The sequence below is a fragment of the Zea mays genome, chromosome 7, assembly GCF_902167145.1.
Source record: "Zea mays cultivar B73 chromosome 7, Zm-B73-REFERENCE-NAM-5.0, whole genome shotgun sequence".
Lineage (NCBI taxonomy): Eukaryota > Viridiplantae > Streptophyta > Magnoliopsida > Poales > Poaceae > Zea > Zea mays.
In genome coordinates, this window is record NC_050102.1 from 13,079,696 (window position 1) to 13,098,275 (window position 18,580).

The 18,580-nt window shown below is 47.8% G+C and overlaps 1 protein-coding gene across 2 annotated transcripts in view; it reads left to right on the forward strand.

Moving 5' to 3' along the window:
• Nucleotides 1-240: 240 nt before the first annotated feature.
• LOC109940842 (meg3) overlaps nt 241-18,580 on the forward strand; it is an 85,419-nt gene continuing 67,079 nt past the window's right edge. The window contains exons 1-2 of one of the 2 annotated variants that reach the window (NM_001401512.1): nt 241-691; nt 899-1,166. In NM_001401512.1, the coding sequence (NP_001388441.1) occupies nt 608-691; nt 899-979 (165 nt within the window). In that variant the 5' untranslated portion in view covers nt 241-607 and the 3' untranslated portion in view covers nt 980-1,166. 2 annotated transcript variants of the gene reach the window in all.

An 18,580-nucleotide genomic window follows, 5' to 3' on the forward strand; every position in this document is an offset into this window, starting at 1 on the left:
ACTGTTATTATATACATTGTAATGGTAGGTAATGCTATTAATAATATATGGGAATTTTAGTTTTGGTATTATACTTTTTTCCAATTCACGAAATACCTTCTAAAACCTGGCGTGACAGGTGGCATAGCAGGAGTGGAGGGCAGCGACGGCTGCACAGCGCTGCATGCAGTGGCTTGCATTTGTAGCTCCTCGTTGGCGATGCGTGTGCGACCAAGAGCTCTCGGCACAGACAGGTAGTAGTAGAGCCAGAATTGTAAACCTTGGGTTTTCCCACACCTCAAATAGATATAGATATAGGGATATAGATAGATATAACAAATTCACCAAATAATATATATATATATATATAGATATATAGAAGATATAGATAGATAGATAGATAGATATGATAGAATAGATAACTTACAATTTTGTCTAAAAGAAACTAAATCACTGCTATGTTTGAGTAGCATATCTTTGGTGAATACTTGCCAGTGAATTGGTTTCCGCTATACTATATATATACATATATATATATAAGTATACACTCTTCTAGGATTATAGTATATATATAAGTATACACTCTTCTAGGATCAGTTGTGAGGAGTTCCTTAAATTTTCTTGCGACATGGAGTACAGAAAGAGGGTGGATGCGCTAGTGTTTTTCTCGTTACTCTCCTCAGATACTTTGTTGCTCATGCACATGGGAAGGGTAAGTGAAAACTATACAGACATGTCTGTGCATGCTTAGATAGATGTAGACAATTTAGAAGATGTTATTATATGATACCGTGTGTGTATCATGGCGAATTGCTAATGTATCTCAATCCCCTTTGTTAAATTACTCAAATAATTTCGAATGTAATTATTCTCGAGGCATTTGTTGGTAATAGAACTCTTATCCTTTACCTTCTACTAGGTCATGTCACAGATGATGTCGGAGTTTCTACTCCAGCTAAAGAAGGAATTATGCAAGGAAACGGAGCACGATGCGATGTAGGGTTTCCTCCATGCAAAGATAACAAGTGCTACTGCTGCATTGGGGGGCGAACTCATGCTCGCTACTCTACGCTGGCTGAGTGTAGTCATGCCTGCTTCTAAACAAAAATTAAGATCACTGTTATTATATACATTGTAATGGTAGGTAATGCTATTAATAATATATGGGAATTTTAGTTTTGGTATTATACTTTTTTCCAATTCACGAAATTTAGTCAAAATCTAACCAACTTTTTAGAGGACTTAAATATAAATTATGTTTCCCTATAAATTTTAATGAAAAAAATATTAGAATGCTTTGGGATGCCTCCATCAGCTCGCGGATGCTGTTGCGGATAGACAACGGTATCGGTATAAATAATCACACTGCACAGAATGAGGACGTTTCTAGGAGAACGTGCATTCGGTCACATTAGCGGAAAAATCCTGAGTAGCAGTAGTTGCCTCCCATGTCGGTGTCAACACCACGAATGTTTCGTGCGACACAGAAGGTTTGTGGCTTGCTGTGGCATTAATCTGGCTGCGGCTTGTACAGTATTTTGTCTCTATGGATTGCAGCTGCAGCCATCCAAACAGCTGCAGCTCCTGTGGTTACAGGGCAGCCGAACAAGTCGTTGGTGCGAGGTCGGAGCGGTGGCAACCTGATGCTCAAGGTGGTTCCAGATGTCCACTCAGACTGATGCTAGAGGCTTTTGGATGCGACATGCCTCATCAGGGGAAAGTGACTCCTAAAGCCGATGTTGCCCGCTAGGAGTAGGGTGCTGCAAGCCAAGAAACATCCCAGAAAGGGAAGGAGGTGGCGCCGAACGAGGGTGGATCAAGCGACGATCGCAAGAGGTCACCCGATTGGGGAGACTCCTCGCAAATAGTAACGATAAGGTCATTAGGACCTTTTGGGGGCACATGGCACGATCATGATAGTTAGACTTCCTTGTTAGACTTTTTTTTTGTCGCATCCTTACATCTATTTTCTCAGCCCTATGACGTCAGCCCCTTGTAGCACCCCGAAAATCCAAACTAGAAAATTTCTCAAACTCGCTCTAAATTCAAAATGAATTTTAAATTTTGTTTCAAATTGTTTTCTTGCGAGTTGATCTCAACAAAGAAAATATAGTGGTCTGACTTATCTCCAAAATTCTTCTCAAAATATCCTACAAATATTTCCCTAGTGATCCCCTTAAATTCTTTTCAGAAATACTGGCTAAATGTTCCAACGATATTTCTCCAAATATTTTTCTACTAAGAAATACCCTCGGAATCACTTTTAAAATCCCTACAAATATTTTCTTAATTATTTTCCTTATGCTCATACGTATACATACGCCTCCGGGGTCATACAGTGAGCTCTACAAGCTAATTTCACTTATCCATAGCTAATACATGGTTTATCTCTCACTAATCCTCGCCTCCTCCCACTAATCCTCGACTCCTCCCCCTAATCCCCCACCTTGCCCATTAATAGAGGGGCAAGGGGCCCACTCATGCCATCCCAAGCCATTTCATGGCTACTCACTCCCACTCCCACACAAGCACAACACGCGCACAAGGATCGTTCGGTTGTTCATTCAATTGTTCGTCCAAATGTTCAAAGTTCGTTCGTTCCTCCGATTGTTCGATCGTCCATCCGATCGTTCATGGTTCATTTGTTCATCTGTTCGATCATTCGATCGTTCATCTGTTCGTTCATCCAAATAATCTTTGTCCAGCCATTATACTGCCAAAATTCTGATCGCTCGTTCGTCCAATAGTTCATCCGTTCGTTCATAATACCTATTTATTGTTCGTCATTTGTCCAAACGAACTATTCATCATTCACCGGATAACTCATAATCACTATTCATCGTTCATCGGATCGTTCATCCTACTAACCATCGTTACTATTCATCGTTCATCCGATCACCCAAATATTCAACTACTCATCCATCATGATGATGAGCTCACCTAAAACCTGCCAGGCTAATATCTCAGCCATACAAACTCTGGTGACTGTGATTTTCCTTCTAGTTAGAACTTCACGGTTGGTCACCCATCCCAGAATTGCTCTAAGTTGAGAATGCTTAACTTCGAGGTTCTTTCGAACCAGGCTTTCAAAAAGAAAGGCAAACCATGTTTGTATAGATATGTAGCACCCCGAAAATTCAAATCTAGAAAATTTCTCAAACTCGCTCTAAATTCAAAATGAACTTTTAAATTTTGTTTCAAAATGTTTGTTTGCAAGTTGATCTCAACAAAGAAAATATAGTGGTCTATATTCTCTCCAAAATTCTCCTCAAAAAGACCTACAAATATTTTCCAAGTGATCCCTTCAAATTCTTTCAGAAATATTGCCTAAATATTCCAAATATTTTTGTAGTTTGTTCATTCGTTCGTCCAAATAATCTTTGTTCAGTCCTTATGCTGCCGAAATTCTGATCGTTCGTTCGTCCAATCATTCGATCGTTCGTTTGTTCATAATCCCTATTCATTGTTCGTTCATATGAACTATTTATCGTTCATCGTTCGTTCATAATCCCTATTCATTGTTCGTCGTTCATTCATACAAACTATTCACCATTAAACGGATCATTCATAATCAGTATTCACCGTTCATCCTACTATTCATTGTTACTCCAATCGCCCAAATATTCAACTTCTCATCCATCATGATGATCGGCTCAACTAAGACCTACCAGACCAATATCTTAGTCATACAGACTCCAGGGACTGTGATTTTCTTTCTAGTAAGAACTTCCCCTTTGGTCACCCATCCAAGAATTGCTCCGAGTTGAGCACGCTTAACTTTGAGGTTCTTTCGAAATAGGCTTCCAAAAAGAAAGGCGAAACATGTTTGTATGGATACACTGTCAATCTTATAAAACCTAGCCCAAGATACCATAGCCCGTCCAAATGAGAATATCACAGTATTCCAGCTGTCTGGGTGCTGCCTTACTCTTGTCCCACGTGACAGAGAAGGTAGGAACAATTGCCACCAACATAAGTATCTGCTCATGAACAGTCCAGAAATAATTCATGGCACTCTGCTTCCAAATATCTCTAAATATTCTAATTCTAGAATATTCTAGGAATATTCCTTTTCCCTTTGCCTTTTATATTCCTATGATTATAAAAACCAAAACTCCTTTGACCAGTCTCTGATTTTGACAGTTCTGATTTCTAAATTCTTATCAAATTACCCTCTATCCATCCATGTATTTCCGTAAGCATGGTTCATATTCTAGAAAACTCCAAAAATACTCTTGTCCCATATTTCACCTATAATTCTCTATCCAAACTTTTTCTTTCAACACGATTCTCATAAATAGTAAACTCTACCATACTAAACCATAGGCACCCATCTATAAATACCTCTAGAGAGTTACCCTCTCCCTCCCACACCCTCAGCACCCTGAGCCAAGGCAACCCCCCCTTGCACTCAGTTACCTCGCTCTGCCACTACACTTCGGGTAAGCATCTCTACTCCATCAACACAAACTACACTCAAAACTATATTCACCCATCTACCACCATTCCTGACCACTATTATGAATATTTGTTCACATACTTGCTGATTTGTATGCTTGCTTGTTCATACTATGTATTTATCAGAGCGTTCATGCCGTCACGTGAAGGCCAGTTCTGCAAGTCTACGCCAGACGATGGAGCCAGAGCCAATTCCATGAGCTCTAACCCTTTCACTGGTTAAAGCATGGAAAGCTCACTGGATCCCTTTGATGCATAAATTACATATGTTTTTCAAAGACAATCATCAGCATGTTATTTTATGCATTATATGATTTTTCTGCTAAGAGACATGTTAATATGGCAACCCAGCCTTAGAACTTTGCCGCAATTCATCTTTATACTCCTTAACATTTTTGTTACAAAAAGGTTTGAAAAAGGTGTGAGTTTTTCAAAATAAAGTGTTTTTCAAAATGTGTATGATGAAGGGTTATCACGCTTATCACCTTTGAGTGGGATGATCAAGGACTCCTCGGTGTTGGGAGGGCCTTAAGGTGATGGCTCAGCCGGGTTAGGTGTGAGAATGAAGAATTACCCCTCTTGTATAAGGACCGGTATGCCATTCTTCACTGCCTATACTCTTATCAAGTACAACCACTCTAGACCATATGGGTAGTCGCTTGATCCGAACTTGCACGGTCGGCACCCTAGGGTTATGTTGGCTAGGGAGCACCGGGAGGACAAGGAGGGGGAAAGTTTTGTCCTAGTTTGGGCATGGAGGTGGCCATGTTCCTTTTGGTATAACTGTTAAGGTAAAGACGTGTAGGGGAGGAGAGAGTTTCGGTAATCCGATCTCACGACGGTGAGATTGCAGAAATCGGACTATTGGGTGAACTGTACACCTCTTCACAGAGTTCCAAAACCTATTCGAATAGTTTGCGTCCATGGATATGGATGAGTTATGACTTGGTTTGACAATTAGTATTTTGTTTTCCAAAAATGCTTTTGAAAATTGGTTTCAAAAGTTCCGATGGTTGAGCTGTGAGCTATGGTGGATGGGAAGTCCAATAGCTGTTTTTGAAAATGAAAATGAAAACTGTTGGGAAACTACCGAGATTCCTGGATGGTTTAGTCTAGGGGATTTTGTTCTATATAAAAAAATTCCTGCTCCTTTTGAAGAGGAAGCGTTTTGAAAAAAGATAAAATGTTTTACAAAATAGCCCTAAACCCTAAACCATAAACCCTACTGCATAGAGAAAACCCCCTACAGCAAGCATGTTTACTAATGCAGGACACCAAGACTAAAGAAAATGTATAACAATTCACAGAATTTCTTTGTACATATAACATAGAAGAAATTTTGATTGTCCTCAATGAATACAATAAGGATGAAATAATAACAGAAGGACATTAAATAAAAACGGTGTTAAGAAACGTAGATGAGGTAACAAAAACATATATATCGTGAAATGATTTTTTGAGGTCAAAGTGCAAGGTGGCAATAAAATGAGAGAATTCTCTATTTAACGCTACTATATGAGTGCTTCCTTCTATGGCCATGAAAATTACAACTCATCTGATGCAGGATCTAACTTTTATTCTTAATAATACCAATGTTAACTAGTCCATCAAGACAATGATGAGTGCCATGTGAAAAGATGGGGTTGCACTTATGGTTTGCAATTCTGCAAGTAACAGCTAGAGCATCAGCTGGTGGAGCATTTGTGTTTCAAGCATTTGTGTTAAAAACCATCGGATATCAAAATTAGCATTTCCATTTTAATTCCATCCTTTGATGTGTTTTTATTTGCTATCACCATTACCTTGTTATCCATCGATCTCGCCTTGATACTTATCTTTATGCCTACTCTTTAAAAATCTCCTCTCTTCCACCTCAATTTGAGAGCGGCAATTTACCTATCTGGCCCTTGGAGGTCCTTCATCATCGCCCTCGAAGGTCCGGCCCTAACCTGGTACACCAGGTTGCTCCTGTTGTCCATCGACTCCTGGAGAAGTCTCCGTGACAAATTTCTGCTCAACTTCCAAGGGTACCGCCCATACACCGATGTCTTGGCCGAACTGTCACTCTGCAAGCAAATGGAGAAAGAAACCCTGCGGGAGTACTACCGCAAGTTCCTGACTCTAAAGTCACAACTGCCTTCAGTCGACGACCAAATTGCCATTCACTACGCCATCAGTGGCCTTCGAGCTGGCGTCCTTTACAGTCACTGCATCAGGGACCCACCCAAGACCCTCTAGGAGCTCTACCAGCTGTTTGAAAAATATGCCAGATCCGAGGAACTCCACCAACGCAAGGTCGAGTCCTAGAGGAAACCCAAGGACCCTCCGCAGTCCAGCCGAACGTGGACAAGACCTTCGCAGTCAGACTCCGGTCGGGACAGCCGCAGTCAGCAGCAGGTGCATAACATTGCCAACCAGCACCTCGCTGGTGAGGCCCCTCGCCGTCAAGATTATCCCCCCAGGGCCGCAACAATGGCACGCGTGGTCGGGGTCGAGGACGGGCACAGCAACCGCGCAGGTTTTACTGCCTATTTCACGGCGAAGACTGTGCGCACCCGACGAGGGACTGCCCGGAAACGAAGGCCACCAGGGTCAGGATGTCCCGGGCACAACCCGCCGACAACCCAAGAGTTGTTGCCCACACATATCAACACCACCTCCCACAACCATACAACCATGGCACCGCCCAACATCCACCTAACCACGCCTACCAGCACCACCAGGAGGTACAACCACCCCCACTTCCGCCTCTGCACCCGCATCAGCCAAACATCCACCACCCAAATCACCCCCAAGCACCAAAACAAGAAGACTTCGCTGATCACCCGTATCACGGAGTCATTCACATGATCACTGGGGGGTCCGGCATCGACTTCGACATGAAGCGACAGAAGAGGGACCACTACCGAAGTATCAACCACGTCGCCATCACCGGCCCAGTCATGCAAACGAAGTGGTCCCATGTGCCGCTGACCTTCGACGCTAGAGATGTCGACCTGCACAGCGCACCCCACGTTGACGCCATGGTCATCAACTGTAGTGTGGCAGGCTAGGACCTGCACAAAGTCTTAGTTGACAACGGCAGCCAGGCGGACATCATCTTCCTCCACTCCTTTGACCGCTTGGGCATCAGCCATAGCTTACTGAAGCCTTTGGACAATCCCCTATATGGCTTTGGCGGCAAGGGCACCTTTCTTGTGGGCAAGATAGAGCTACCCCTGTCCTTCGGTGTATCACCCAATGTACAAAGTGAGCAGGTCACCTTCGACATCGTCGACATGGTATACCCGTACAACGCCATAATGTGTTAGGGCTCCATCAACAAGTTTGAAGCAGCCATTCACGGACTTTACCTGTGCATGAAAATCCCGGGTCCGCAAGGCGTGATCACAGTCTATGGCAACCAGCAGACCGCGTGCAACATTGAAAGAGACTTTGTTCCAGGGCAAAGGAATGTACACTGCCTTACGACGCAGCGCGAAGTCCCCAAGGCTGCCCGCCCAACCGCCAACGAGCATGAAAAGGCACAGCTGCAGAGCAACGATGGAACGAAGACAGTTCCCCTTGACCAGGCAACGCCCAAGCAAACGGTCATCATAAGCGAAGACCTCACTTTGCATGACGAGGAGACACTCATCTCCTGTCTTTCTAAGAATAAGGACGTCTTCGCCTGGTCCGCCCTCGACCTGGTCGGAGTCAGTCGCACTATCATCGAACACAGCCTGGGCATCGACCCTTCGGTGCGGCCAAGGAAGAAGAGGCTGCACAAAATGTCTGATGAAAAAACAGAGGCCGCCAAAGCTGAGGTACACCGCCTGCTTGAGGCCAATTTCATCGAACTAGTTGCCTACCCTACGTGGCTTGCTAACGTAGTCATGGTGCAAAAGAAGAGTGGCAAGTGGCAGATGTGCATTGATTTCACCAGTCTCAATAAGGCCTGCCCCAAGGATAATTTCCCGTTGCTTCGGATCGACAAGATCGTTGATAGTGCGGCCGGATGCGAAGTCATGTCACTCCTTGACTGCTTCTCTGGCTATCACCAAATATATATTAAGGAGGAAGACAAGGCCAGTACCACTTTCATCATACCCTTCGGCACATATTGCTTCGTCAGAATGCCGGAGGGACTAAACAACGCTGGGTCCACCTTCTCTCGCCTCACCAAGACAGTGCTCGAGAGCCAAGTCGGCCGAAACATATTCACGTATATGGACGACATCGTCGTCGCCAGCAAAAACAAAGAGGATCATCTAGCCGACCTCGCAGAAACATTCGTGAACATGCGGGACGCACGACTTCGCCTAAACCCCGAGAAGTGTGTCTTCGGCGTTCGCCAGGGGAAGATACTAGGCTATCTGCTGTCGCACCGCGGGATCGAAGCCAACCCGACCAAGATCCAGGCTATCATCAACATGACGCCTCCGCAGTCAGCCAGAGACGTCCAATGTTTGACAGGCAGATTGCCCGCCCTCAACACATTTATTTCTAAGTCCGCAGAGCGAAGCCTACCTTTCCTCAAAATGCTACGCGGCGCAAAAGACTTTGCATGGGGACCAGAGCAAGCGGCGGCCTTCGCATCACTAAAGCAGCACCTGTCAGAGTTGGCAACCCTTACAAGCCCCAACCCCTTGCTACCTCTGTTGCTCTATGTCACAGCTTTGCCACACGCAGTCAGCGCAGCGTTGGTCCAAGAGCAAGACAGAGAGGGCACAACTCGGCAGTGTCCAGTTTATTACGTCTCCGAAGTCCTCACGACCTCCAAATGCAACATGACGGAGTTGGAAAAAATTGCCTACGCAGTCGTTATGGCATCGCGCAAGTTGCGCCACTATTTTGAAGCGTTCAAGGTGCGGGTCACCTCGGACAGCGGACTCGGCGAATTATTCAAAAATCCGGAGGCGTCAGTCCGGATCGCCAAATGGGCAGTCGAGCTCTCCGGTTACCATATCACCTTCGAGCCCAGGACAGCCATCAAGTCACAAGTCCTGGTACACTTCATCGTTGACTGGACAGGGCCAATAACGCAGCCGGATGCGCCTGCAGAGAAGGTGTGGACCATCCACTGCGACGGCGCATGGTGCCATGCGGGGGCAGGCGCAGCTGCAGTCATCACATCACCCACAGGGGTCAAACACAGATACGCAGCACGTCTCAGCTTTGCTTTGTAGTCTGACAGATGCACCAATAATGTAGCAGAGTACGAAGCTGTCATCCTCGGCCTTCGCAAGCTACGGGCACTTGGGGTCACTACCTGCATAATCAAAACAGACTTCAAAGCGGTTGCCGGCCAGGTCGAAAAAGATTATGCAGCAAAAGACCCCGCACTCATGCAGTATCTCACGGCTATCCGCAGTCTTGAGAGACAATTTAAGGGCTTTACCTTGCAGCACGTGGACCGAGCCAAGAATGAGGAGGCCGACGCATTGGCCAAAGCAGCCACTAGAGGCGAGGCCTTTCCCTCCGATGTGTTCTACCATGTCATCGGCACGCCAGCCGTCCGCGGCCTAGAGGGCCTACAAATAACCAACGACACCGAAGGCCACCGCATAGTCAACCTCATCATGACCGAAGACTAGCGAGCACTAATCACCCTGTTCCTGCAGGGATATTACCATCCAAGCGACATCAATAAGGCCTAGCGCCTCAAGCACTGAAGCCGGGACTTTGCATTCATTGAGGGCCAGCTTTACAAGAAGGGGGTCAGCCAACCCATGCTTAAATGCGTCACCAAGACCGAAGGCGTCCAAATCCTGCGCGAAGTCCACAGCGAAACTTGCGGATCTCACGCGGGGCCTAGGGCCCTCGTTGCCAAGGTGATCCATCAAGGCTTCTACTGGCCCGCTGTGATCTGCGCTGTGAATCGAGTCACGAGGTCGTGCGAAGCCTGCTAGAAGTTTTCCTCTCGTTCGGGCAACGCTTCGCAATTCACAAAGCTGATCGCCCACACGTGGCCCCTTGAGCGCGGGGGCCTGGACATTGTCGGGCCACTACCCACGGCCCAAGGGAACCTCAAGTTCACCTTCGTCGCCGTCGAGTATTTTACCAAGTGGATCGAGGCAAGAGCATTATCCACAATAACATCGAAGACTGCCTAGAAATTCTTCTGGCAAAACATTGTTTGCCGATTCGGAGTCCCGTCCGAACTCACAGTTGACAACAACAAACAGTTTGATAGCCAGGACTTCAGGGACTTCTGCTTCTCCATTGGCACCAAGCTTGCCTTCGCCTCAGTATATCACCCACAATCTAATGACGTTGTGGAGCGCGCCAACGGCAAAATTTTCACGGCCATCAAGAAAATGCTTCTCGACGACAAGTAGGGTAAATGGGTCGACCTGCTACCTGAAGCAGTCTGGGCACTGAACACGACCGAGTGCCGGGCGACTGGATTCACTCCCTTCCGCCTACTATATGGATCGGAGGCCATGATCCCGCAGGAAATAAAACATGGGTCACCACTGACAAGCGCTTTAGCCGTCCCCGACATAGACGAACCAACTACCAAGGACCTCATCGACGGAGACCGTGTCTTCGCCCTGCAGGCCCTCAACAAATACCAAGCTCAAACAAAGGCATGGCGCGACCACACAGTTGTCCCAAGAGAATTCAATGAAGGGGACCTCGTACTTGTCCAGACAACTTGGACAGAGTCACGGGGCAAGCTGGAGCCAAAGTGGGAGGGTCCCTTCATCGTCAAGACGAAGGCATCCCCCAGTGCGTACAGGCTAACAACGCCATCCGGCGAGGACCTAGAGCATTCCTGGAATATTGATAATCTTCGTAAATTTTTTGTTTGAATCCTCAGGGCTAACACGCCCTTGTAATTCACCAAACAGTATCATTCCAGCCCGCACTCTTTTCCTCCCGGGGGTGAGGTTTTTAATGAGGCGGAGCCATGTAATATAACCGCAAAAATCCCCCACAAAAACTAAGATACAATATGTCGAAAAAGACCGCATCGACGGACTTCGGCATTCGACTAGACCGAAGTCACCGCGAGGGGCAGCGCTGACTACCCTCGCGTGCGACACTCTGCGCAAAAGTCGCCTAAGGGTGCAGCCGGACTAGCACAATAAGTGCGCAAAATCGAAGTCTTTTCCAAAAGACTCTCCATGCAAAAGTCGCCTAAGGATGCAGCCAGACTAGCACAATAAGTGCGCAAAATCGAAGTCTTTTCCAAAAAGACTCTCCGTGCAAAAGTCGCCTAAGGGTGTAGCCGGACTAGCACAATAAGTGCACAAAATCGAAGTATTTTCCAAAAGACTCTCCATGCAGAAGTCGCCTAAGAGTGCAGTCGGATTCTCCGTGCAAAAGTCGCCTAAGGGTGCAGCTGGAATAGCACAACAAGTGCGCAAAATCGAAGTCTCTTTCGAAAGACCCTCCGTGAGAAAGTTGCCTCAGGGTGCAGCCGGAATTATAGGTGCGCACAACCAAAGTCATTCCTAAAAGACTCTCCGTGTAGAAGTCGCCTATGGGCGCGGCTGTATCAACGAAGGCGCGCAACCTTATCATACAAATTATGGTTACATACACAGCGAGGGCATCACATATTACATTGGCTCAACCTTCAGAATGATACCCATCTCCCTGTAGTTGAACAGCATTATCCTCAATTCCTCACCCTCAAAAAGATTTCGCAGCTCCCCTTCACCCACACTAGCCCCAGCCGGCGAGGACAACAATTCCCGTTTACCAGTCCCGTCCACGCGAAGACGACCACTCTCCATCTCACCACAATGACGCCTGCCACTTCGCGACAATTCACTCACTCTCCGTTTCGCCACCACCCTTCGCTGCCTACACCTAGTACTCACACCCAGAAGATACTCAGCACCCACCTCACGCGGCGAAGTCTCCGCCGCAGCCATGTCTAATGCTGCAAAATAATCCAAGTCCTCATCTGAAGACTCCTCTGTCCACGCAATCGAACTCCCAGAATCATCAGACTCAAAACACTTAGACACAGAGCCAAACGAGTCGTCATCAGCAGCCACGGTCGAAGCCGCCACAAAAATAGCATTGTCAGTAGCGGTTGCGTGCGTAGGCCCAAACCCCAGAACCTGCGCAGCAATCGAGGTTCAGTATCACACAGACAAAATTTACAAACTCCTCAACACCTATTCAGCCACCTGTGAAGGCCCGGCCACGGCTGTGGGGTCTTCGGCTGCCGGCTCGGCCACCACCCTCAAGGCGTCTTCGCCCGTCGACGCAGGGGCTGGTGCGGGGCCTTCGCCGGCCGCAGTGGGCACAGGGGTCACCGAGGTGCCTTCACCGGCATCCGAGGGCGGCACCGGATTGACATCTGTAGCCTCGGGCAGCACGCCGTCCAGACCACCAAGGTCCTCGACGTCTTCGACATGCGCCATCTGTAGCAACAACCCACTCATTCATCAAAACCACACATACCAACAGATATAACCACACAAAAAACATCCTTTACCTGCTCTATTGCCCGGTCGGACCGCTCCCTGACCGCATCTCGACCATGCGGACCCCACATCCTATCAAACAATGCCCCCACCGACTGCTTCACCACAGGGTCTTCGACCTTGAAGATTTCACGTTCAAAGTTGTCGTCCGCTTGGTCAAAGACCTCGTAATGCCTGCACCCCTCGCGTGACAAAGCATTCACGGTCCCCTCGCAGGTGACGAGGGAGGCGAACGACATGAAACCTGTCACAATGGTCGAGAGCACCAGCAGCTCCTCCTGCAACCATTCAAGGAAGCGAAGGCCTGCTTCCTGGTCGGGCACTTCGAAGTCAGCAGTCCATGCACCCAGCTTGTGGTACGCGTCCACGAACTGCACGTGCGTCCGCTCGACTTCCGAGCGCGTCGAGGCCTCGACCTTGTCCACGCGGCTGCGTAGGGCATTGAACCTCGCCTCCAACTCCTCGGCGCGTTGGCTGGCGAGACTGCCCTCCGCCCGCGCCACCTTGGCCTCGGCTCGCACAGCCTACGCATCAGCAATAGCCTGGTTGGTCTCCCTCCTCTCTTCTGCCAGTTGGCGCCGGAGGTTCGTCTTCTCGGCCTCCATGGCGGCCACTTTCTCTGCTAGCCTGCGTTTTTTGCTTTCCACAACCGACTTCTCCCGGACAGCATCCGCATGCTGCACCCGGAGACTCTCGACCTCGGCAGCCACATCCGCGGTCAAGGCACCCGACGCGACGTGGTCGACGAAGTCAGCCGCCTGACACAAACCCATGAGACCCGAATCCCCATAAAAACAACAAACATCGAAGTCCAACACAACTTACTCGCTTCAGCTGCTTTGACAGCTGCTGTGACACTTCCCTCAGTCGCTGGGACATGGAGCCCGCCACGTCCTTCGCGGCAGCGGCTGACAGAATCTCGCTGCTCGCGCAGAAAGCGGCCCACGGGTCCCGCGCGGCACCCTTCGCCCCAATCACCGCCGTTGGCGATGTGGTCGCCACCAGAGGCGGGACAACAACCAATTGCCCCTCACCCGACCCTGCACCATGTCACCGGTTAAAGATCGAGATAAAAAAACTTACCAACAAAATAATCCTCCACACTGATGTTCGTGCCGAAGTCGACAACTTGTAGCGCCGGCGAAGGCAGCTCTCGTCCTTTCGCGGGTCCGCCCGAGGGTGGCTTGCTCCCGCCAAAGGCGGCAGCCTTCGCACTCGCCGACGCCTTGCTCTATCCGGGGGCGGCCGGTTTCGCAGCCGGCACCGGTTTGCTACTGCCGGAGGCAGTAGCTTTCGCGCTCCCCCGCGCTCTCTTCGCCTCGCGCATAGGATCCGCGATCCTGATGACCGCCCGGCGTTTCTACGCAGCGTCTTGACGGTCCTTCTCCATCACTGCCGACACAACAACAACAATATTCCGTCTGTAAGGAAAAACCTTCGAGTCACGAGCCATGCGAGACGTAAAGAAGTCTTCGCCAGCCGCGCGGGGGATCAGAACATTCTTGGGCCATCGACCCCCGGTGACCTCCAGCATCCGCGCCGAAGACTCCCGGAGCTCGGGCGAAGACATCCTTCCCCCGAGGGCTACGCACGTCCCCATCAACTCCACAGCAAAACTGTCGGAGACCCCCAGTTCCCCCACTGCAGTACCTAGTTTTATCTTCTTAGTGGCTGGGGCGGCCTCCTGCGAAGGGTCTTCCTCAGCCACTGCCAATGGCCTCTTCCCGCGGCGGTCGACAGCGTCATCCCCGGGATAGCCGCCGTACGGCAAGTGATTCAGCTCAAAGACCCTATTCAGGCGAGCGTTGGATCCACGGATATCCCAACTCCGCTGGGCCTCCGTCCTAGGCACATAACGCCCCACAATACGCACAGCCCCATCCTCCGCTTCACGCACGAATGCGGCGGGATCCCGGCCTCGCAGATCCAACGCGAAGGCTGGACTTCGCACTCGCTGCCCACCCAGGGAGGGCATCTCGCGAGGGCATACTTCGCCCAACTCCCATCCATGTGCCAAGGGCCACACCCCATACCCGATGAATTCCTCAACTAAATTGTTCCCGCTACTCATGCGGGCAGCGCTCCGAAGGGCCACTTCATCCTCATCATCCTCCGCCACCTCAAATTGCGGGTATGCCACATAATAATGGGAGCACATAATGGCCACGAGGAGCCCTGGGTGGTCTTCGACTTCACCCTCCGAAACATAAAACCAGAAATCCCACCAGTTGCCCCACTTATTGCAGGCACAGGGAACCAACTCCACGACTTCCATCGAAGTCTTCCCGGTCCTCGGTGAAAATGTGCACGATCCAAACTATGCAATCTTGTGTCCAATTTTTCTTTTTTTGCCAATGCAGACAGTAATGTTTGGCGAAGACTTCTACAGAAGGCTGACCGCCATACGAAGTCGTCGCCTAGACATACTTTGCCAGGGCCACCACGGCGTTAGGTGTCAGCTGGTGGACCTTGTGGCGGAACTGTCCGAATTATTCCAACTTAAGTGCCTAAGTCCCGCCTTAGAGGCCAGACCACACTTAAATGGGAATAACCCGTCTATCCCTCGGATCTAGTCCAACGAGGCCACTGACAGGATCAAGTACCACAGTCTCACTCGATGGTGAGTCACAGAGCAAATACAATAAAGCATAAAATCGTACATCAAGGAGTATTAAATTATTACATCATCATCGGAGTTGTTGCAAAAGTAGTCATTACTGTTCGAAGTGCAGCGGAATGAAACTAACGATAAATAAATGGAGAGATGGGGAAGTCTGTCCCATCACTCCTCATGCTCCTCCTCAGCCGAGGTAGGATCCCACTCGACTGTCCAACCCGGTGGCAAGATGGACGGTCAAGTCACTCCAGCAACCATGTCCTCCAGAGAACCTGTAAAAATTATGCCACAAGCAAGGCTGAGTATACTAATACTCAGCTAGACTTACCCGGTGTGAGGAGTCTACTCCTCTACCTCTAGACATGCAGTTGTTTGGCTGTGGGGTTTGGTTGCCAAAAGCACTAGCTGAGTTTGTAAATCAAATTTTAGCTTTGTCAAGTTTAAGTGTGACTCTCTTAAGGCTAAATGTGTACTATCTACTCATACATGGTATCAAACATATTTAGCAATCAACATATTGTATCAACTCATCACATTTCCACTTGTTACTCAATGCAGTACAATGGATCAAGCAGTCTCATTAGCTGCGAGAAGCAGACAATTCGAATCGAGTTTTTATCCTTGCAAGGTAAACCTAAACACACGACATGTAGGGGCACTCCGTCCCCACACATCAACCGTCCCCATCGATTCCCCATTAGCAGATCAGGGCTCACTGCCTTGGCGTACAATGCCTCACTGACCCCGACTGCCGTCGTGCAGTGACCGCACTTGTACCCACCATAACCGGAATGGGAGACCACGTCTCAGGTCGCGTGAGGGGTAAAGTCCACTGCCAGGTTCAATCAGGTACTAGGCTTACCGATTTACCATATTTCTCGGCATGTGCTTAGTACGTTCAAACGCTTGACACAGGTATCCGCACGTTAATCCTTATTCCAATTTCCCATCTCGTAGACAACCAATCCCCATGGATTGTTGTCCACAGACCAGAATTATTGTGATATGAAAGTGGGTACAACCAATTCCTGACCTCGCGCGAGTGCTAGAAAATCACTCGACTTCTACTGAGATCCTAATTAATAAAGCAGCTACTCGACCTAGCATACTAGTATTCATCTCAATAGGATTCCTGAGATCATGCAACTAGGGTTTCAAACAACTCCTACACTTAAGTGCACATTCAATCCTACAATCATTAAGTGTAGTAAAATAGCATAAATAACAGGTTATGCATAAAACCGGGGCTTGCCTTCCAAAGCAGTGGCAGGCAGATCCTCTGGTGCAGGCTCTGGTGATGGATCCGGGGCTACCTCCTGAGCAGCTCCTTGCTCCGGCACGAGGACATACTCTCCGTCAGCGAGGTTGCAATCTATCGAATGCAATGAATAAGAATATGCATGCCATGATTATGCAGGATGTGGTAAACATTATGCTAAGTAAAAGAAAACTAAGTTAGTTTAGTCTCTTAGGGTTTCTTGGTCATACTTGGCTCTTGGTGGTGTATGCTTATCAACTTAGGTTTGGAGTTTTGTTAGGGATAAGCATAGTGGATTAAGATTTGGATTGCCCTTTAAAGGTTCTATCAGGTATTCAAGGGTTTTGTTAGTTTGGTTAGGGCAACATTAATCTCCACTACTAATTCCTCTTTTTATTGTCTTTTATGCTCTTAAGGTGGTTTGAACTACAACAGTGATTTCAAAATTTTCAAAAATCTTGTAAAAATTACAGTGGGTGAATATTGGGCTCTGAAGTCGGTCCTAAAATTTGGAGGTCAAAAATAAACAGAACAAGCCCTGGACAAAAATAACAAAAGTTGGGGCAGAGGGGTTACTTTGCACTACAACCCTTATCTAGGTGTGGGTTCTGTCCTAAGGGTTATTTTTTTGGTATCTAACAGTAATAACATGCTTCTGTGCCAAAAATCACAGAAAGTTAATTGGTGGTTATTTAGTTGTGATTTACCAAAGTTTAATGCCAAATGGCACTTTCCACTACCTTGTTATTTGAAAAATGTCAAACAGCAGATTTCATATTTTTCCTATGTTCTTAATAACAAAACATTAATTATCCCAAGGTTTGGGGTGTTTTCACCTTAGGATTATTTTCTTAGGACTTTTTAAAGTTTTCTCTATTTTTCATGAATAATTGAGAGTGTAATTTCTTTCCACTGGACTATGGGTTAATAGATTTTTCTTGTGAACTACATGACTTAGGCATGCTAGGAAAAATATGGTTGCCCTCTGGTTTCTATTTTTAATCGCTTTTCTTAATTTTCCTAAGTTTGAGTATAAACAAGCTTTAGTGAACAAACACCCCCTTAACCTTGTACACTGGGGTGTTTACTAATTTTAAACAGTGTTACTACTAAGCTAGTGTCTCCACTATTTTTCTTAACCCTGGTCTAACAATATTTCTATTTTTCCTTCTAATATTAAGTTTTTAGCAGTTTTCTTATTTAATTCAAAACTCTAGAAAAGGTTACAGGAACTATGGGTTTTACTATTTTTATCTGATAGTTCATATTTCCCAAAGTCTAGCAAAATTGGTTTGACAATTTTTGGATGATTATTCTTCAAGTTATGCATTTATTAAGTTCTCTGCCATATTTAAAAGAAAATAAATTCGAAAATGGGAAAGAATACAGGTTTGCGCTGAGGCCCCTGGGTTTTCTCTCCCTCTTCTCTCACAAAACAGTCCTCGGTCTACTATTGGCATAGGTCACTGACATTGCACAAAACCCCTTGGACCTAGCCGAAATCTAACCCGCGCTCCCTGGCTGGCTTAAACAGTACCCGCGGCATAGATTACGGCGGCGAGGCTTACCGACGGCAGTAGAGCTCCGGCAGGGTGGTCAGTGACGTCGGGGAGGTCACGACGGTCAAGTCGGTGTGCGGGTCGGCGTCAGAGGTGGTCGGAGCTACCCTGGCCACGAGCACAGGCGGCGGGGGTCGTCGTCGGCGGCTCCTGTTCCGGCCAAACTATGACGGTATGTTCAATTAAAGTGCACGAGGAGCTCCACGGGGTGATGTAGAGGCCATGCGCGCAACAAATTTGGAAATGGTGCAGAGGCTTACCCGGTCCACGTGCTCCGGCG